We start from the raw sequence: 22356 nt of genomic DNA on the forward strand, positions 1-22356 counted from the left end.
GACCAGCCAGCGGGGCAGGAAGTGTGGGGACGGAGATGGTAGCTCAGACTCTGAAGTCAGCAATCTGCACTGAGTGTGAAGGACTCCAACTCAGGTATGTACACTTCATTTATGTGTGTGCGTGTGCGTGCGTGTGTGCATGTATACACACAGACACACACCTCAGCTACCGAGTGACCCTGGGGCCCGCCCGTTCTCTCTGTCTGGGTCGGGGCGTGCTGGGCGCCTGGTTCTGGCTGACCTCGTCTGGTCTGACGAGACGTGTGGGCAGCCCCAGGTTGCAAAGCAGAGCTCCCATCATGGAGTCAGGCCGGCCAAGGTCAGGGAGGCCTCGTCACGCTCGCGCCCCTCACAGGGACAGAACGCCACAATGTTCAGGTCGGGACACATGATTGAGAAACAGTGAGCTATTAGCCCGATGGTGTTTTTTTTCTCATTTTTCACGTTGGAAGTCCTGCATTTAAACACGTAGCAGACACACCGCGAGGTCACACTTCACGTCAGGTGCAAACGCGTTCACTGCGACGGGGAAAATCAGTCTAAACATGCCCCTGCTTCTGCTGGCGCTACGCGGGCCCGAGACGGGAACGGTTTCTGTCTGTGGAACAGGGACTTAAAACCCAGATGACGGGAGAAGAATTCACCTTTTCAGAACAGTTTTATCCGACGGTGATAAACAGAAATGAACATGGTTTTCACCTGGCGCGGGACATGCACCCTCTTCCTTGTCGTGGTTTGAGTGTGTCCACATCGGGGAATCACACCTACTTTATTTATATCAGAATTATCTGCCATGAGCCCATTCTAGACCTGAAGAACCCCAGAAATTCCCTTTCCATCTGGACATTCATGAAGCGGAAGACCCGCCCACTGAGAACGCAGGGCCTCGCGGGAGGAGCGTGTGTGTACCTGTCCCTCCGGAGGGACGCGTGGTGCTCTGGTCCCAACAGTGTCCGGGGGGTCCTGTCTCAGTGCGCCATCAGCGGGGGACGCGCTGGGGACGCCTGCGTCATGAGCTCCGCCCTGCGGCCACGGGCGGTCTGGAATCCATGACTAGTCACGTGTCTGCACGGCAGGGAGCCCGCTGTCAGGACCGGGACAGTGACGGGCGGAAGGAGGGAACCGTGGGAAATAAAAGGCCTCTTTTTGTGAGTGTGTGTTCTCAGTGAATTTGACACAGACGTGTAGCTAAAAGAAGCGGTAAGATAATAAAATAAATCTCTTCGACACCCCATTTCCTTTAAAAGCCTGCAGCATCTCTGGGGATGTTGCGTTTGCTTCTTTCTCTCACCTGCCCACTCACCTGGTGGTGGGATGTTCAGCGTGAGGGGATGTTTATTTACAATGGGTAGTGCGTAGAAACCCTGTGTAAATAGTGAATTTTTTTTTATCAGACTCATAAGTCATTCGTAACACTCTAGTGCAAAAAAAAATTGTGCATCAAAACTCCTGCGATAGAACAGCTGACTGGGAACTCGGCCGATGGCCCCCGGGATGGACACGGAGGCGAGCCGTGAGTCCTGGAAGCTGGTCCCGTCTCGGGAAGGGTGGTGAAGCATTCGCGGTGTGTGCGTCTACCAGGAAGGTGTCTTCGAGAGAGAGCTTTTCTCTTTCTCCCAGAGTACTTGTATTCGTGGAGGTTACAACAAACACACACGACGTGCTGAGACGTGACTATGGGGTCACCGCGCCCACGGGACGCAGCCACACGCCCGGAGGGTGGCACTGAGAGGCGTCCCGGCCGCCCGGGGACAGGACGTCTGAGGCGCGGAGCACAGCGCGGTGGCCCGCCTGGCGTTCTTCCCCGAGCGCCGTGACCCCCTCCTGAGTGCCGTGACCCCCCCTGGCGGGCACGGCCAAGCCCGGGGAGGCTCCATGGTCAGAACACGGGGACGGTGGCGCCCTGGACCTCAGGAGACCGGGGCACGTGCTCTGGACATCGTGCTGCATGAGTCCGGTTCAAGGGCGGAAGGTTGCTGCGGCCAAGCCGGGGGGCAGAGGCGTGGTCCATGGCACCAGAGGAATCACTGCTTGCCCGTCGGAGGTATGGCTATGGGTCGCCCGGTGGGGCGGGCGCTATACCACAGTACAGACTGTGTTCAGAGTCGTGTCGAAGCGCACAGCCTTGGCTTCCGTGGGCTTCAGGTTCGTGTCGTACATGGGGTTCTCGAACGAGGCCTGGCCGTTGCTGTTCTCGTGGCCGGCGTAGCCGTTGTACTGGACCTTGGGTCTTGTTCTACGAGGAGGAGAGGGAAGACACAATCTGAAGTGACGTCCAAGGTCAGAGAATTATCTAACTCCAGCTAATAACCCTGGCCGACCGGGAGGTCCCCCACGCCGGAGTAGGACAGATCCTGGTGGGACATCTGTCTGCCGCGTCTAAGTTACACGACCTTGAGCAGCTCACGGCACGGTGCGACCATCCGCAGAAAGTAAGTTCAGCCAAACTATGAATGTCGACCTTCACGCACGGCCATTGCTAACATTCACTCAATGGTAGCTGTTTTCGTAATGTCATTTTGTCTCTAATACAGGAGTCGGGAACCTTTCTGGCTGAGAGAGCCATGAACGTCACATATTTTAAAATGTAATTCCATGAGAGCCATACAACGACCCATGTACGTTACGTATTATCCAATAAAAATTTGGTGTTGTCCTGGAGGACAGCTGTGATTGGCTCCAGCCGCCCGCAACCATGAATATGAGTGATAGGAAATGAGTGGATTGTAATACATGATAATATTATTTTTTTATTTAAAGATGTTATTATTTAACATTATTATTTTTTTTTATTAAAGGTTTGTCTGTGAGCCAGATGCAGCCATCAAAAGAGCCACATCTGGCTTGTGAGCCATAGGTTCCCGACCCCTGCTCTAATAAGTAAGTTATAGAAAACATGCTATACTAATTATTAAACTATTGTATCCTTTTTTGGGGGGGAGTTAAAAGAAAGCCCCCAGTGTAGACCTAGGATTAGAGAATTAAAGGATTTTTAGGTGTAAAGGACCTGGTAGAAACAACCAGACTTGCGGAAACATCACTTGGTATCAATGTTGAGAAACTTCTGTGCTGGTGATGACCAGCGGGTTTCCTTCAGCCAGAACGGGCTCATTTAGGGAAAGAGCAAGTCTCTCTGAGAAGGGGGTTCCACCCACTGAAGGGCCGTGTGCAGCGGCTCTCGGAGTTGGGGAGCTCTCTGACATTGAACTTGAAAACACTCCAAAACCAAAGCGAGAAAACAAATCCAGCCACATCTTGCAGAGGCTCAGACCTGGCTAACGCTGTATGTCCCCTCCCAGGCCGGGAGCCTCCACCATCCCTCCCTCACCGCCCGGGGAGACCCGCTGACCAGTGGGGCCGCCCTGGCTGGACCGTCGCAGAAGGAACTGCCAGGCGGTCACCAAAGGGAGCCCCCCCAGCAGCAAACACCGAAAGGTGGGAACAGGGACTTTATCCTGAGCTACAGCCTTTCCTTGGGGGTTCATGTAGATGAGACATCAAGCAGAAACGAGCTTTGTAGGAATTATAATTTCCTACCGTCTACCTGTGTCTCTAAAAACATTACATTTCTTCGAGAGCCCTGTGAAGGGAGATGTAATTTTAATTTCTATTTGAAGATGGGAAGCGCTTCCAATGGTGAAACTTCTTTTTGGAGAAGGTGGTGGGTCTATTTCTACATTTAAGGGATTTTCAACTAGTTCCACGGAGAAATTTGAGAACAACGCTCATCTGACTTGTGTGCCTAGAATTTTTTCTAAAAAAAAAAATTACGATACAGAGGTGCTGGTCTTCCATGTGGTGAATACCTGAGAGCCCTTTTTCTGGTTAACATTTTAAGCACATTACCTACCAACCTACCATAAAAAAATACATTCTTGTGAGCAGCATTTCCAAAATATTTTATAATTTTCAAGCAACATTCCTACTACTTTATAGTTTATAAAGACACAGATTGAAAGCTACTCTGTGAATTAATAAGAAAAAAAAATAACCTCAATACCATTTCTTTTTTTTTTTTTTAGCCAGGATTAATTAAAACTATCTGTCATAAACACATGCCTTAAGCTATTTCATGGGATTATAATTTTTTTGCCACCATTTCTAGGGAATGCTACTATTCCAACAGTATTTTAGAGGACTTTGCCCTTTGCAAAATTCCTTCTATTTTTCACACAGAGGCAAAATGGCTAGGGACCTATAATTCCTCCAAAATTTACATTTGCTTTCTCTTTTGGCTTCTGTGTCAACCCCAAGGAAAGGACAAATTTCATTTAAGTTTTTTTATTTTTCCTTTTTCTGCAAGTTTTGAGATTTTTTCCTGTCAGTAGGGACATTCAGATTAATAGACATTTGGAACACTTTTTCAAGAGTTGGGACGTGTGCTATTGCTCAGCCTACAGCAAAACCTCCGTTTTTGTTAAAGGAGGAAACAGATCGGCCGTTTGTGAACCAGAGCTGCAGGCGTGGGCGGGAGGCCGTGCCTCCTCACACAGCACGCCAGCGTCGCCCTGTGCGCGGAGAGGCGGCGGGGGCCACGGTACCTGTGTTTGTAGAGGTAAAACGCAAACCCTGACAAGATGAGCGCGAAGAAGGGGACCAGGATGGCGGCTGCGACGGAGCCACTGCTGGTGCCCGGGTGCCGCTGCGAGGCGTCCTGGTCGGCGCTCAGGGGGTCTGGAAGACAAAGAATGGACATTCGTCACGCTGCCAGTGACACGCACACCACACGACTGATCAACGCCCCAGGAGAAGCAGAAGGAGGTCACTTCCGTCAGGGCCCCGGGATGCCCGCCTGGCGAGATTTTAATGGGCATCTTCATGACCAAGACACAAAACCTGACTATTCGCATCGACCTCCAGCGGTCCTATCGAGTCAGCGAGTCTCACATTCCCGGGGGCAGGAAGGGCGGGCAGAGGGGTCCCCCACATCCTGACCCTGCTGACAGTGACTGGTCACCGCGTTGGCCTAAAGCCTCCATGTGGCTCCCCCTGTATTTCTCTGCTGGTTTCTCCTGCCCTGAGGCACAGACAGAGCAACATACAAGTCACAGACGTGACTAAGGGTCCCGGGTCCCATTCTCACTATGTGACCACATGCTCTTTTCAGCTTTCTGGTGGATTCCAGAGTTCATCAGAGGGTTCAGACACGCTCAGAGAGAGAGAACAGCTCGAGGCTACCACACGTTTCCCCGAGGACACGAGGGGGTGCTAACACGTGACTGTGCCCATCCAAAGGGACAGCGGTGGCAAGACCTCCAACGTCACGAAGGTGGGGTGGCCGCCGCCCCGCAATCCCTCGCCACGGAGGGGCGAGCGTGCGCGTGGCACTGAGTCACCCAGACGCTGAACATTCCAATCGGGAAACACCCGGGAAGGGGTGCTTGCCAGAGAAGGACATTTTGAAACGCATCGGGCTGGACGGCACGAACTCTCCACACGTGTGCAGTGAATCACGGCTGGGCCGTGCGAACGCCGTGGGATGGTCACAGAGGGGGCTGTGCCTGTGTCCAGAGCGCCGTTGTGGGATTTACGAACGCTGGATGGTGAGAGAAGCTGGCTTCGTTTCCTCCACAAACCGCCCCAGAGGTACACGTGAGGACCGTGTCGGGACAGAACCCTGGAAACAATGCCTGATCCAGAGCGAGACCTCGGGGGACCCAGGTGTATGGACGGATGGTCCATCCCACGAGGGGGGGTTTGGGAAGCTTCCCCGGGTCCCCAGTGCCTACACCGGAACCCAGAAGAACACAACAGGTGCCTAGTACAGAGAGGTGTGAGATGAACAACAAACAGGGCTGTCTTTCTAGTATCCCAGCACCATACTGGGCACACCGCACTGCCCAGGTCTCTGCACTGCCCACCACACCTCACTGCCCAACACACCGCACTGCCCAACGCACCTCACTGCCCAACACACCGCACTGCCCACCACACCGCACTGCCCAACACACCTCACTGCCCAACACACCGCACTGCCCACCACACCGCACTGCCCAGGTCTCTGCACTACTCACCACACCTCACTGCCCACCACACCGCACTGCCCAGGTCTCTGCACTGCCCACCACACCTCACTGCCCAACACACCGCACTGCCCAGGTCTCTGCACTGCCCACCACACCGCACTGCCCAGGTCTCTGCACTGCCCACCACACCTCACTGCCCAGGTCTCTGCACTGCCCACCACACCTCACTGCCCAACACACCGCACTGCCCAGGTCTCTGCACTGCCCACCACACCTCACTGCCCAGGTCTCTGCACTGCCCACCACACCTCACTGCCCACCACACCGCACTGCCCAGGTCTCTGCACTGCCCACCACACCGCACTGCCCAGGTCTCTGCACTGCCCACCACACCTCACTGCCCACCACACCGCACTGCCCAGGTCTCTGCACTGCCCACCACACCGCACTGCCCAGGTCTCTGCACTGCCCACCACACCTCACTGCCCACCACACCGCACTGCCCAGGTCTCTGCACTACTCACCACACCTCACTGCCCACCACACCGCACTGCCCAGGTCTCTGCACTGCCCACCACACCTCACTGCCCAACACACCGCACTGCCCAGGTCTCTGCACTGCCCACCATACCTCACTGCCCAGGTCTCTGCACTGCCCACCACACCGCACTGCCCAGGTCTCTGCACTGCCCACCACACCGCACTGCCCAGGTCTCTGCACTGCCCACCACACCTCACTGCCCAGGCCTCTGCACTGCCCACCACACCTCACTCCCCACCACACCGCCCTGCCCATGTCTCTGCACTGCCCACCACACCTCACTGCCCACCATAGCGCACTGCCCAGGTCTCTGCACTGCCCACCACACCTCACTGCCCACCATAGCGCACTGCCCAGGTCTCTGTGGTCCCCATTCTAACAAATGTGTGTTCTGCTCAAATCAACCCACACTCTTTTCTGCCCGCAAGACCGCACACAGATCGCAGACTCCGAATCAGTGGAACCCCGGACAGTGTCCACGCCACAGGGGACTTCACATCCCGACACAGGACAACCGGAAGGGGGGCTTCGCAAACCACGCGGCCTGCCTTTCCTTGTGGATTTCAGTCGCTTACCTTGTTTCAAGAATGTCAAGGGCACTCCCTGCATCTGTTTCTAATTAAAACCGCATGAAAAGATGTGGCCATACAGGATAACAAGGACCTGGGAGTAACAGGGCCCTGCCTCTCCATATCCGGCCAAGTATCATCAACACACATGGTGGTTTCTCTCTGATTACTTTTCTAAAAAATGGGGATGCCATTTCCCTGTTGTGTATTTGGCTTCTCAGATGTAACCATCTATTTTGGGGGTTCTTCCATCAGCAGACACAAATCAGATGTCATGTTTTAGGGGCACAGTGCTCTATGAATTGAGCAGGCTGGAATGTGAATTATTTTAGCTAGACTGCCGTTGAAGGGCAGTATCGCTCCATATCCACACCTGGACTGTTCCCGGTGGGCGTCCTGGCATCTCCGTTATTTCTCAGCGGAACCGTGTGGGCCCAGCCCCGCACTGACTTTGAAAACAACCTAAGTGTGGTCTCTACCTTGTCTCTGTAGCTTGAACTTCCCGAAGTCCTTCCCACGGACGTCCCCCTGGAAGGTGAACCCTCCTCTCTCCAGTCCGGACGACACCTGTGGGCACGGAGAGGCAGGGTGAGGCGTCGTCCCCGGTCATCGAGGTACCTGCTGCCGTCTCAGCGGCTGCCGGCTGGGCTCCTCACAGCAGAGCATTTACAGGTAAACGTACAAATACACTGGCGTGGCCCTCAGCGAACACCCACATTCTGACTCGCTTTGACCTCAGAACCGGTGGTCAGTCTCCGCCTAGTCCTAGGTTAACTGCCCTCTGTGAAGGGGACACAGAGAGGACTTCCGGGACAACCCACGTTATGGGGCACCCGCCTTCTGCCTGGACTGGGGCTGATAGTCACACGTGAGGCCATATTCCCTGAGCTCAGCACACTCAAATGGCTAACTTGCTGAGAAGACTACAGAGGGGGGCGTCCTAAACACCCCGCTTATCGGGGAAGGGCGTTTTTGACACTTTCTGAGTGGTCAGCTGTGGCCCTGGAGAGTGTTGGGCCGCCACGCTCATGGGGCGAGGCAGCATCCACCAGCCCAGAACCGGTGTCTGGGGCTTCTCTGTGCCTGGCAGTGCCAGCCGTATGCCCCCCTCCCCCGCCCGTCTCATTTCGAGAGGGTTTCCTCGTTGTAACAGGAGGGAGCACCAGCCCTGCGCCCGGGAGGACTGCTGAGCTGTCACTCGCAGACGCCCACAGCGGCTCCGGGAAACGGTTCCTGCCACCCACGCCTTGGGCCGACAGCCACGCTTAGAACAGCAGTGCTTGGTGACCCCCTCGCCCGAGCGACTTACATAACCGTCCAGTGCCCAGCGGTCATCTTCAAACTTGCCCACAAACATGTCTGCTGACCCTTGAACGCGGTGAGCTTGCAGCAGCAAGTGCGCCTCTTCCTTCTTGTAAACCCCTACGAGGAGAGGGCAGCAGTCAGCGCAGGCCACAGGGCCACTCACAGGGGGCCACTCACAGGGGCCACTCACAGGAGGGCACAGGGCCACTCACAGGGGGCCACAGGGGGCCACTCCCAGAGGGCACAGGCCACAGGGGGCCACTCCCAGAGGGCACAGGCCACAGGGGCCACAGGAGTTAATAACTAAGGCATTCAGAGTCCATTTGGTTTGGAATATGGTTCAGAGATGACAATATCACAGAGAAGAGAAACCATTATTAATTGTTTTTTAAGTTTTCGCTTCAGCAGACATCTCCTCATTACCCCTGCTCACTAACGTCCTGTCCCTCTTGAGTGGGAAGAGTCCACTTCACTCTGCAGAATCAGAGCATGTGTTTACCCCACAGAAAGAATGAAGGTGGCATGCCTTTGATTTTGTTACTTTTTGAAATTAAGCTTTTTTTTTTTTAAGTTACTTCTGCGGACAGGGTTTTCTGCGGACAGGACTACAACCCTAACCCCACATCAGCTCCCGAGAGAGGTGACCTTCGCTGACTGAGGGGAGATGAACAGCGTGGGGACCCCGGGAGCCCACCGATGTCGGGCACACAGTGATCGAACAGTCTCCCCTCTCAGCTGCTCTGAAGGTGGACGGCTGTCTGTCTGTCTTGCCCAGAGAGGGTTTGGTTGGCACAGGGATGGGGAACCGGAGCTAGTCCTGTTCCCGCAGGAAGAATTACACAAATGAGCATGAACAGAGAACAGTGAGCCACTCTCTGCGGGACGCAGGGAAGAAGGTTCAAGGGACAAGGACGGACATCACGAGATTCAGAAAACACAGCCGCTCATTCTGACTCAGACCAGAGAAGGAAATCTGATCTCCCAGGAGCTGCCCCCTGCAGAGCCCACGGGATGGGAGGCGGGAGCCATTGTTCAACCGACAAGGACCCCCGGCAGGCCTGAGCCTGGGCTGGGGTCCCCTTTCCTCCCTCAGCACCTCAATATGCTTGAGGTCTGGCTGAACCTCTAAAACTCCAAGCCCCAGTGCTCTGAGCTGCTGGCACTGATCATAAAATGCACTCTGCTGAGAGTTTCTTGAATGCTGATTGATGAGACACCCCCAGCAGAATCTCAGCGTCCCGGGGGTGGGGACTCTCGCTAAACGCCAGCTACTCTCCCCACTGTGCCCTGCGTCCTCAGCGCAGTCACAGGCCCACAGGCCGTGGGGTTTCCGGAGCTGCCGGTGCCCAGCGAGAGCAGCTCCTGATCCAAACACGGCCCCCCAGTCTGGACCAGAGGTGTCCCGGCTGTTCCCTGGCCGTCAGGGACATTAACACCACATCAGAGCGTTGCCCTGGGGGGGGAGAGGGGCAAACCATTTCAAACTCCGTGAAGGGAAGCCTTGTGCCCTGCAGCTGGGCGAGCCCGAGGGGTCTCAGTGCTGGAGAAGAGCCTTGGTAATTCCGAGCACCTGGTCTACGTGTTTCTGTGCTCACAGGGTCGAGACCGCACTCTCATAAAGAAATCCGTCTCTGTGGGGGAGCCGTGTGTACGAGTGAGCCTGCTTTTCCGGATCCAGGCTGGGTGCACTGCCTGCGGGTGAGCAGGCCCGGCCCAGGAGGGAGGGGTGGGGACTCGCGCACCCGGACCGGCCCTCACACACACTCTGAGGACTGGTCATGTGGCCGTCCAGTCACCAGGGACAGACAGGCTTCCACTCAGGGCTGCTGGTGTTCAGAGCAGGGCTGGGGCGTGGGGGTCACTCAGGAAGAGTCTGAACCCCGTCAGCGTCCTGTTATACGAAAGGACACATAGTTGTAAGGAGTGAGGTCGACTTAAATAGAAAAAAGACAGGAGCTCTTGCTGTGAAAGTGAGTCTGGTCTTACAGGGAGTGTGGACTCCACGTCCCGACTCCTGTGAGTCTGGTCTTACGGGGAGTGTGGACTCCACGTCCCGACTCCTGTGAGTCTGGTCTTATGGGGAGTGTGGACTCCACGTCCCGACTCCTGTGAGTCTGGTCTTACGGGGAGTGTGGACTCCACGTCCCGACTCCTGTGAGTCTGGTCTTACGGGGAGTGTGGACTCCACGTCCCGACTCCTGTGAGTCCCGACTCCTGTGAGTCTGGTCTTACAGGGAGTGTGGACTCCACGTCCTGACTCCTGAGTGAGCCCGTGGGGGCACCTTGGGGAGGGGCCTCATCTTCCTGGCGCGCTCTCTCTCTCTCTCTCTCTCTCTCTCTCCTTAATCAGTGTATTAAAAAAGAATGTGTTTGAGAAGAGTACTTTCCTCACAGGATTGATGAAAGAATAAAAGAGACAAAATAGTACATAAAGTACTTAAAATAATGGTTGTCCTACAAATCTGAGCTGCTGTTACTTTATTAACTGTGAAATGACCAAAAAATGTCACCAGGAGCAAGTGTGGTAAAGAAAAGAGAACATTTGGGGTCAGAGTTGGGGACAGAGCTTACATTATTTTTTTTTAAATAAAAGCTGTCCAACGGGTTCATTTTAAAGCCATGCACTATACACAGACGTCAATGTCACATCTTTGACTGAAGAGGTTATGTGCATAATCTCGAGCAAATTAATCCACTTTTCTGTGCCGGTTTGTGGCCTTTCAAATGTGGAGGCCACCGGAGCACGGTGCCTGGGTGACCCGGGAGACGCACACAGAGCCACCGCGGAGGGAGGATGCCAACCCTGGGCGGTCCCTGCCTACCTGTGAGCTTCAGCTCCACCTGAGAGGCGGCGAAGGTGGCGTTCACCCTGCTGCTGGTGGCATTGAAGGCGTCCACGGTCAGGGTCGCCGGCTGTCTCTTCCCGGAGTACTCGTAATGCCCCTTCCACACCGAGGTGACGAAGAACACATCGGAGGGAACTGCGGGGTGGCGAGGAGAATGGCGGGCGTCAGGGGCGCGGAGCCCATCCAGCGGGCGCTGCTCAACGGGGAAGGCGGACCGCTCGGTCAGGGGAGGGACGCCACACACAACGAGGACAGAGACGGGGGTGGCCATGCCCACCGCGGCAGGTGACGAAGTCGCATGTGAAGGGCACACTGGCCACTCTGGGGGAGAAAGGGTTCAGATGCCCAATGGACCAGCCGAGACTGGACGTGTGCTGCCCACGCCGGACCAGCTGTCCATGACGTGCTTTGTGAGGGGATGGAAATCCCTGCTGGGTGGCACCAATGTCCACCCTACACTCTGAAAGACGGAGGCTCGGAGAACAGATGTCTCTCGGGGACGTGCCCGCCCTCGGGCCGTGAAACTGGACTGGCCGTGCCCGCTTCTCCTCATCCTCTCTCCTCCTAACGGCCCCCACCTCCCTGTGGGAAGGTTACAGAGTATCCCTCCTCTCTCCTCCTAACGGCCCCCACCTCCCTGTGGGAAGGTTACAGAGGATCCCTCCTCTCTCCTCCTAACGGCCCCACCTCCGTGTGGGAAGGTTACAGAGTATCCCTCCTCTCTCCTCCTAACGGCCCCACCTCCGAGTGGGAAGGTTACAGAGTATCTGTCCTCTCTCCTCCTAACGGCCCCACCTCCCTGTGGGAAGGTTACAGAGGATCCCTCCTCTCTCCTCCTAACGGCCTCCACCTCCGTGTGGGAAGGTTACAGAGTATCCCTCCTCTCTCCTCCTAACGGGCCCACCTCCCTGTGGGAAGGTTACAGAGGATCCCTCCTCTCTCCTCCTAACAGCCCCCACCTCCACCTCGGAGTGGGAAGGTTACAGAGTATCTGTCCTCTCTCTTCCTAACGGCCCCACCTCCACCTCCGTGTGGGAAGGTTACAGAGTATCCCTCCTCTCTCCTCCTAACGGCCCCACCTCCGTGTGGGAAGGTTATAGAGTAAATGGGGTCACGTCTCGTATGTCCGTGTAAAAATCAGAAAGTAAGGGCAAAAGGTCTTTAAAAACATATGAAAATTCAGCTGCAACAGAACGAGCTCAGATTACTGCGAGCTCGTCCCCATCTCACCGATGATGCAAACGGACCTGTCATTTTCTCACACGGCCGCCCGCCAGTGCGGAGGGAGCTCGGCCGTTTCCCGCCGGTGCTGACGTTCTCCGGGGCCATTACGTAAGCTGGGTGGGGGGGCTGGCAGTGTTTCTCTTAGCCCTTTGCCCTGGGAGGGCCCTCTCTGGATCATTAGACAAGATCCGCTGTGGGCAGGATCAGTTAGCAGGTTATGGTTGGACTTGCGCGGGACAAATCGAGAGATGTTTCTCTCTAGATAGAGGTTTTAGCAAATCCACTGAGTGCAACCGGTAAAAAAATGCGGAGGACACAGAGATCCTGTGGTCAGGTTCACACTCTGCTTTCTAATCTTCTAGTTGGCCGTTTCCCTGTCTTCCTGGACTGGCTGACCCCAGAAGACCCATCCCAGCAACAGGAGGGTCAAAGAAGAACAGAATGTCAGCTACTATATCCTATGGCTACCTCCAAACAGTCCCCGTCTGAGAAGCGGAGGTGGCCTGGGCAGCAGCTCCTGCGGCTCACGCCTCAGCTTCTGGAGAGCGGACACTGGACACTGCCCTCCGTCCGCCACGGGCACCCGGTCTGAGCCAGCAAGCCCCAAATGACTTATCTTGTTATTTTTATTTACTTATTTTTTCTAAAATGAATAGCCTTTAAGAGAATATCAAGCATGCTTTCTTTCCCTAGCTAGAACGTCTACACTCGGGTGAGGCTAGGAGTGTGCTCGCTGGGGCCGTGCCCTCCGGGTCCTCTCTGTCTGGACCGGGTCTGGGAATGGGCTTGTTTGCACTCCGGTGTGAGCCTCTGCGATTGGTGGGGGGTCGTTTTGGGTCCTTGTCCTCTGACTGGCTGCTGGGAGTTGGCACGTCCACAGCAGCCAGAGAAGTTGTGTTAAGACAGTGTCCCCTGGAGAGGGAGCCGCGCTGAACCAGCACTTCCCCTCAGAGAGGACGGGTCAGGAACAGGGACAGCAATGCATGCAACTTAAAAAAAATATGCCAAAGTTTTGGTGTCTTAAATAAATAAAAACAACAAGCAAAACAGGAACAGGACAAACACACCACCATCACCACCACCACCAGGACGACCTTTTTCCTCCCGCTGAAGACAGTGTTCCCTGGCTGTAGAATGCTGGCTTTGGTATTTGATTTGTACCTAATATCTAGATAGAAGAAACCGGGATTTTAAAAGTGGTTTTTCTACTTCATGGGGGCTATTCCTGTGATCGTGTTGGGACATATTGCCTTCTCTAAAAATTCAATGTCTCACAGCCTGTGACGTAACAATAGCACTATCCAAACGACACATCTGATGCTGTGAGGTAACAATAGCACTATCCAAACGACACATCTGATGCTGTGAGGTAACAATAGCACCATCCAAACGACACATCTGATGCTGTGAGGTAACAATAGCACTATCCAAACGACACATCTGATACTGTGACATAACAATAGCACTATCCAAACAAAACATCTGGTACTGTGAGGTAACAATAGCACTATCCAAACGACACATCTGATGCTGTGAGGTAACAATAGCACCATCCAAACGACACATCTGATGCTGTGAGGTAACAATAGCACTATCCAAACGACACATCTGATGCTGTGACATAACAATAGCACCATCCAAACAAAACATCTGGTACTGTGACGTAACAATAGCACTATCCAAACGACACATCTGATGCTGTGACGTAACAATAGCACCATCCAAACAAAACATCTGATGCTGTGAGGTAACAATAGCACTATCCAAACAAAACATCTGATGCTGTGACGTAACAATAGCACCATCCAAATGACACATCTGATGCTGTGACGTAACAATAGCACTATCCAAACGACACATCTGATGCTGTGAGGTAACAATAGCACTATCCAAACGACACATCTGATGCTGTGAGGTAACAATAGCACTATCCAAAGGACACATCTGATGCTGTGAGGTAACAATAGCACTATCCAAACGACACATCTGATGGTGTGATGTAACAATAGCACTATCCAAAGGACACATCTGATACTGTGAGGTAACAATAGCACTATCCAAACGACACATCTGATGCTGTGACGTAACAATAGCACCATCCAAACAAAACACCTGATGCTGTGACGTAACAATAGCACTATGCAAAGGACACATTTGATGCTACAATAGATCTATCAGCCTAAGTAACCCATGTAAGGAAAATACTGGAAAAGTGGCTTTATATATTTACACAGATAATCTATTTCTGTTAAAAAAAAAAAAAAAGAAAGCTCGACTTAAATTATAACTTGGGGACACACTGCCTTCTTTAACCACCTTCTAGGCTTATCAACATGGCTATGCTATGCTGTAGGCTGGCTGGATTTGTAGATGAACACTCCCTTGGCAAACAGGACCACATCTTTGCGATCGGCTGTATCACGCATTTAGCAAGGTGCCACCAACGACAGAAAGCCCGCGGCCACATCCGAGGAGGCAGAGGGTGCTGAATTATGGAGATGTGTGTGGGGAGAAAGAGATGGGGTTCCGCCTTTGCCCCCCGCTCCTGGAACGGTTACGTGGGCACCCTTCCGCTTCCCCGGTCAGAGGGAGGGACTGCCACCCTCTTTAGAAGGCTCTCCATTATACCACATCCCTGTCGTCAGTGTTGCGCCCACATCTGCCCAGGAGGTGCCCTGGGGCACCCTGCCGTGAAGCAGCGTGTGACCACGCCAAAGGTGGCCCCTCCCCGTCCTGCTACCTCCGCTAACACACCCCCGGGGTGGGCTCCACGGGCACGGGTGTCCCTGTGGTGCCTCCAGCAACTGAGAGGCTGACGCATTTGTGGGCTGGGGGCACTGGGAATTTGCGTTGTCAAAAATGTTTCGCTGGACAGGGTCGAGCAGAGAACATGGCACTGTTATCTGGTTCAAATCTATAACTGTTCTGGTATACAAACCTGGAGTTTTAGTAACTGTTTCATTAACTTCTCTCACTCCTTTACCTACAAGTAAAAAGACAAATTATCATTTTCAAAAAACATTTTAATTTTTGAGTTAAGTTTGAAAAAAAGAATGTCAGATTGAAGCTTGCTCCAGATTTCCTAAATGCACACAATAATGCGTGTCTCGTCCACATCCATCTGAACCCAGCTGGCTCCCAGTAGAACTTCCCCTGTGCTGCTGGGCACAGCGTCCTGGTGGCCACCGGCACTACGCTGCCGTGCGCGCGTCCACTTCCTGTGCTACAACAGAGAGCCTTGCCAAGGAGGGTGGTTTTTCTCCGGGTTTTGACTCCTATTGGGGACAGGCTGCCCCCAGGGGAAGGTCATAACCTAACTACGATTTCATGACTTCCCACCCACATCGATGATCTCCAAGTTAATATTAAGATAACACTAGATGATGCCTCTTGCAGAATGTCTAATTTCACCCATCAAGTTAAATATAACTCATCTCTTCGCTTTTCTAGTTTTGTATCAAACTACGCTTTTTTTTTTTTAACTTTTTTACTCTGCTTACTTCTATTTCTGAAAGAGAAAGGCAAGAGAAACATGTCTTAGGAATCCCTGACTTCAGAACTGTTAAGTCACACTCCCTAATCCTCATCTGGGGTGCCTGGCACCCCCTGTGTGATCCAGTCGGAGTTTGGTGGGGAGCCTCACCGGCTAGCCATCGTCAGGTGTGGCCCGGAATGGCTACTCTCATTTGCAGACACGCAAATCTGTGAGCAACGAATGCATCATTTCACGTTAATTGCTTTTGTCATTTAGAAAGTGGACCCAGCGTCAAGAACACACAAACTCATTTTCCACCACCAAAAAAGCCTGCCGTCTTAAAAATAACAGAGTTGAATGTACGAGGCACTAATATTTGCTGCTAGTGTCTCCATTTTCATGAAAACGACATTAAAAAAAAAAAAAGCAAGACATATGTCCTGTTTTTCTTTTAACTCCTAATGCTTTTCTTCGATCAAATCGCTTTTTTTTGGGGGGGGGGGTTAAAATGTGATGAGCAAGTAATAAAATCTGCCTATCTCCTTGGTCCACGCCTCCACAGTGTCCCACACGGACTACACACACGTTCACAGGCACGGCCCACACAGAGGAAGCACGGGGGGAGGGGGAGGGGCGGCGACTCAGGCGTCTGCGGCCTGGGGCCCGGCCTGGCGGGGGGTGTGCGTGTGCATCTGCTCTGCAGGTGTGGCCTCTGCAGCGTCCGCATCGGCGACTTACTTTTACAGACGGGCGACTTCCCTGTCCATCTCATGTCGGCCTTACAGGTCCTGTGCTCAGACCCGCCGGCCAGGAAGAACCCCGGGTGGCAGGTGTACACCAAGGTGTAGCCGAAGGTCGGGAGGTCGATGGCCCTCACGTCCGCGTGGGCTGGCGTTTCCGGCTGTCTGCAGGCGTGAGCTGAAATGGATGCACGCATTCCGTTAGGAAACACGGACACTGGGCTCATCGTGAACGTGATGCGTGTGTCCGAACAAAGAAAGAAATGGGGCCACGGTTTGGAAATGACTTTCCAATCTGAAGCTGTGAGCTCAGCATGCACCCAGTGTCTCCCGTGTTCCTGTCTCCCTCTCTCTCTCTCTCTCCCTCCCTCCATACACACACACACACACACACACGAAGTAGGTTTACTGTTGTGAATATGCAGAAACAGAGAATAATCTTGTATTATTTATTAATTATTGTGTTTTTCATACGAACAGCCATAATCCATTTTGCCCACTCCTGTCGGGGCACCTAGGTCTTCCTCCCTGCCAACGTGTGTGTAATCAACTCTGGGTAGGAATTTAGAATAGAAGCCATTGCTTTGAAGTGAACAGATTACTCTTGACAAACCATTACAGTAAATAATAGTTTAAATTGCCTAAAGGAGCAGTTCTACAAACTGAACACACATAGATGGACCTGTCTAGAGATACGCTTTGAATTTTTTTTTGTCTGAAGGCAACTAGCAAATTTACTATTTAGTTCAATGAATTTTGGTAAAAATGTGATGTGTGTTTAGTAACTGAATTATTATAGATTCTCATTTCCTTTCAAAATAGAATTTAGGAATTAGTAAGATTATTTAATGTTTAGCTCTCAAATGCCTTCTCATTGTTCACAAAGTTACTTCCCTGTCTCAAGTAAAGGCCTTGCAGTGGATTAGAAAGTAAGTTGCGATATTAACTCTGTGAAGGCAACCCTCCCATACTTTTTTTGTACTTCAGCAAACTTTCAACGTAATGAAGATCAGCTATTAGGAAACACATGCACACACGTGTACATACACACCTATCTATGCATTCATGTGCATGTGACACCACGTGTATCATTTGAGGAGAGCGTCAGAGGTGAGAGCTTTGGCATAAATACATATCTCATCCACCTGATAAATATGTACAAAAGTCGTATCTTATATACTATTCAAATACTGTTTTACAACATTCTCCTGGTTTTAGGTTCCCTGGTGAGAGTGAGATACTGAATTGATAAGGGATGGGATATCGATTTCCTAATCACTCATCCAGCTGGTCTTCTGATGCTCGTGTGGAGTCATGACCTGACGGTGAACCCTGAGAAGCCACACGAATAATCAGTTCACAGATTTCAAAAGACGCCTCCCAAACATTTCTGTGAATGTGCGGAGACAGCGCGCCCCCTCCGCCACCCCCTTAGCGCTCTGGGGCACAGAGACCCGGAGGACAGAGCGGCACTGGGAGACTCTCTCTGGGGATGTCACTGCGACGTTGTCTATGAGAGTGAAGGTTTCTCAGACCTCCGGAGCCTCGGGACCACCTGGAGGGCCAGGAACCCCAGATCCCCGGTCTCCTCTCCACACTGCCCCAGCCCCCAGGGCTTCTCCCCCAGCAGGTCTGGGCAGGGGGCTGAGAATTCACATTTTCATCAGCCCCCCCCCCCCAGGACATGCTGACGTCACTGGTTCTAGGGAGTCAGACTTTAAGAAACATGGGTTTAGGGAATGAAAAAACAATCAAACCAATGAAAATGAGATGGTTCCTCCTCATTTCCCTCGAAGGCCAACCCTGGGAGGACACGGGCCACCGCGGGGGACCCCACTCACGTATGCACTCCGTCTGGATCCCGCTCCACGTCAGATTGGCCAGGCAAGTCCGCGTGGTCGACCCCTGGACGTGGTACCCCTTCCTGCACCTGAAGAACACCGTGCTCCCCACCTGGAAAGGAACCAGCACGCGCGTCAGCGGCAGCACGGACAGACGGATGCACAGGACGCACGCCAGCCGCAGAGGAGCCCGTCTCGCGGAAGAGCAGCGGCGACTCCCCACTGCACACCCAGCTCGTCTGAACCTCACACGTGTGGGAGCGTGTTGGACACGGCGCAGGTCTCTCCGGGCGGGGCTGGGGTCGGAGCTGGCGAGCTGCGGTCGTTCAGAGGCACTTACTTTGGGTGATGAAAGTGCACTCTCGTTCCGGCCCTGCCTCTCTTCAGTTTGTCAGTGTTCTTTCTTTCCACTTTCCCCTCCTGCTACTCGTATTTTAAGCAATGGCTATTCATTGGCAAATTATCACTTTTGTTCACACTTCTGGGAACAGGTGGACTCCTGGTTGGCCTAGCTGCCTTCAGAACTCAATCCGACCTCCTTCCAGGGCGTCAGAGACACGGACTCCTCACGGCTCCCAGGGCGCCTGACACGCCTTCGGCTGACCGGCCTCTGCTCACCCCGCCCAGTTCTCAGGACTCTGCTCACCCCGCCCGGTTCTCAGGACTCTGCTCACCCCGCCCGGTTCTCAGGACTCGGCTGACCCAGGCCTCTGCTCACCCCGCCCGGTTCTCAGGACTCTGCTCACCCCGCCCGGTTCTCAGGACTCTGCTGACCCGTCTCTGCTCACCCCGCCCGGTTCTCAGGACTCGGCTGACCCAGGACTCTGCTCACCCCGCCCGGTTCTCAGGACTCTGCTGACCCGTCTCTGCTCACCCCGCCCGGTTCTCAGGACTGGCTGGCTCTCCCTGACCCTGCGGGGTCTCCCCTGGTCCTCCGAGCAGGCAGCTTCTCCACACCCACAGCGTCACTCACTGTGACGTCCCACACCTGCCTGCTCCTCCTCCGTTTCCCTCATTTGACTGGAGGTGCCCTCAAGGGGGATTTTCAGTGTTCAGCAAACACGACTTTTGAGAGTAAGATACGGCCACAAGCGGAGGGCACCACAGAGCACTCACACCAGGAACACGAGACCAGGGACTGGGGGCAGGAGAAGGGCAGAGAGCTCTGTGCAGGGACTCGGGACCACGCTGTGTGTGAAGCCTTCAATCAAGGATGCGCCAGTCAGAGCCTACATTTGGGCGCTTAGTCCCTCCACACAGCTGTGTCCTCTGCTGGTCAGTCCGTGGCTCCCTCTGGGGACCCTGGGGGACACGACTGAGTCGAGCACACAGAGGAGGTGGCGACAGTGCCCAGTGATGGGGAATGTCAGAGACAGGAGCTGCCCCTCAACACTCACACCTAATGCAGAAGTCAGAACTTACACAAAAGGCAGGTGTGTCTGGACTTCATGTGAATAACTAATCTGTGATTCCACAGTAGAGCCCGGGACGGCTTCCATCACACCTCCCTGTAGAATAACTAATCTGTGATTCCACGGTAGAGCCCAGGAGAGCTCCATCAACCTCCCTGTAGAATAACTAATCTGTGATTCCACGGTAGAGCCCGGCACGGCTCCATCACACCTCCCTGTAGAATAATCTCTGATTCCACAGTAGAGCCCGGGACGGCTCCATCACACCTCCCCGTAGAATAACTAATCTGCGATTCTACGGTAGAGCCCGGCACGGCTCCATCACACCTCCCCGTAGAATAACTAATCTGTGATTCCACGGTAGAGCCCGGGACGGCTCCATCACACCTCCCTGTAGAATAACTAATCTGTGATTCCACGGTAGAGCCCAGGACGGCTTCCATCACACCTCCCTGTAGAATAACTAATCTGTGATTCCACGGTAGAGCCCGGGACGGCTCCATCACACTTCCCCGTAGAATAACTAATCTGTGATTCCACGGTAGAGCCCGGGACGGCTCCATCACACTTCCTGTAGAATAACTAATCTGTGATTCCACGGTAGAGCCCCGCACGGCTCCATCACACTTCCCCGTAGAATAACTAATCTGTGATTCCACGGTAGAGCCCAGGACGGCTTCCATCACACCTCCCCGTAGAATAACTAATCTGTGATTCCATGGTAGAGCCCCGGGACGGCTCCATCACACCTCCCCGTAGAATAACTAATCTGTGATTCCACGGTAGAGCCCGGGACGGCTTCCATAACACTTCCCTGTAGAATAACTAATCTGTGATTCCACGGTAGAGCCCCGGGACGGCTCCATCACACCTCCCCGTAGAATAACTAATCTGTGATTCCACGGTAGAGCCCAGGACGGCTTCCATCACACCTCCCCGTAGAATAACTAATCTGTGATTCCACGGTAGAGCCCGGGACGGCTTCCATCACACTTCCCCGTAGAATAACTAATCTGTGATTCCACGGTAGAGCCCGGGACGGCTCCATCACACCTCCCTGTAGAATAACTAATCTGCGATTCCACGGTAGAGCCCGGGACGGCTCCATCACACTTCCCTGTAGAATAACTAATCTGTGATTCCACGGTAGAGCCCAGGACAGCTTCCATCACACCTCCCTGTAGAATAACTAATCTGCGATTCCACGGTAGAGCCCGGGACGGCTCCATCACACTTCCCTGTAGAATAACTAATCTGTGATTCCACGGTAGAGCCCAGGACGGCTTCCATCACACCTCCCTGTAGAATAACTAATCTGTGATTCCACGGTAGAGCCCGGGATGGCTCCATCACACCTCCCTGTAGAATAATTAATCTGCGATTCCACAGTAGAGCCCGGGACGGCTCCATCACACCTCCCTGTAGAATAACTAATCTGTGATTCCACGGTAGAGACCAGGACGGCTTCCATCACACTTCCCTGTAGAATAACTAATCTGTGATTCCACAGTAGAGCCCGGGACGGCTCCATCACACTTCCCTGTAGAATAACTAATCTGCGATTCCACGGTAGAGCCCAGGACGGCTTCCATCACACCTCCCCGTAGAATAACTAATCTGTGATTCCACGGTAGAGCCCGGGACGGCTCCATCACACTTCCCTGTAGAATAACTAATCTGTGATTCCACGGTAGAGCCCGGGACGGCTCCATCACACCTCCCTGTAGAATAACTAATCTGTGATTCCACGGTAGAGCCCAGGACGGCTTCCATCACACCTCCCCGTAGAATAACTAATCTGTGATTCCACGGTAGAGCCCGGGACGGCTCCATCACACCTCCCCGTAGAATAACTAATCTGCGATTCCACGGTAGAGCCCGGGACGGCTCCATCACACTTCCCTGTAGAATAACTAATCTGTGATTCCACGGTAGAGCCCAGGACGGCTTCTATCACACCTCCCTGTAGAATAACTAATCTGCGATTCCACGGTAGAGCCCAGGACGGCTCCATCACACCTCCCCGTAGAATAACTAATCTGTGATTCCACGGTAGAGCCCGGGACGGCTTCCATCACACTTCCCCGTAGAATAACTAATCTGTGATTCCACGGTAGAGCCCAGGACGGCTCCATCAACCTCCCTGTAGAATAACTAATCTGTGATTCCACGGTAGAGCCCAGGACGGCTCCATCACACTTCCCTGTAGAATAACTAATCTGTGATTCCACAGTAGAGCCCAGGATGGCTCCATCACACCTCCCTGTAGAATAACTAATCTGTGATTCCACGGTAGAGACCAGGACGGCTTCCATCACACTTCCCTGTAGAATAACTAATCTGTGATTCCACGGTAGAGCCCCGCACGGCTCCATCACACCTCCCTATAGAATAACTAATCTGTGATTCCACGGTAGAGCCCGGGACGGCTCCAAAC

General features: G+C 53.4%; 1 protein-coding gene across 1 annotated transcript in view; it reads right to left on the reverse strand.

Annotated features, from left to right (window-relative positions):
- Positions 1-1886: 1886 nt before the first annotated feature.
- The window catches only part of CSMD1 (CUB and Sushi multiple domains 1), a 1728861-nt gene continuing 1708391 nt past the window's right edge, over positions 1887-22356 (reverse strand). The window contains exons 61-69 of the mRNA XM_066382147.1: positions 18681-18823; positions 18508-18619; positions 16665-16844; positions 15390-15434; positions 11204-11362; positions 8386-8498; positions 7556-7643; positions 4542-4674; positions 1887-2236 (exon numbers count right to left, since the gene is read on the reverse strand). Coding sequence (XP_066238244.1) covers positions 2077-2236; positions 4542-4674; positions 7556-7643; positions 8386-8498; positions 11204-11362; positions 15390-15434; positions 16665-16844; positions 18508-18619; positions 18681-18823 — 1133 coding nt within the window. The 3' untranslated portion in view covers positions 1887-2076. The remainder of the gene's footprint in view (positions 2237-4541; positions 4675-7555; positions 7644-8385; positions 8499-11203; positions 11363-15389; positions 15435-16664; positions 16845-18507; positions 18620-18680; positions 18824-22356) is intronic.

This window comes from Saccopteryx leptura, chromosome 4, assembly GCF_036850995.1.
Source record: "Saccopteryx leptura isolate mSacLep1 chromosome 4, mSacLep1_pri_phased_curated, whole genome shotgun sequence".
In the NCBI taxonomy this organism is placed as follows: Eukaryota; Metazoa; Chordata; class Mammalia; order Chiroptera; family Emballonuridae; genus Saccopteryx; species Saccopteryx leptura.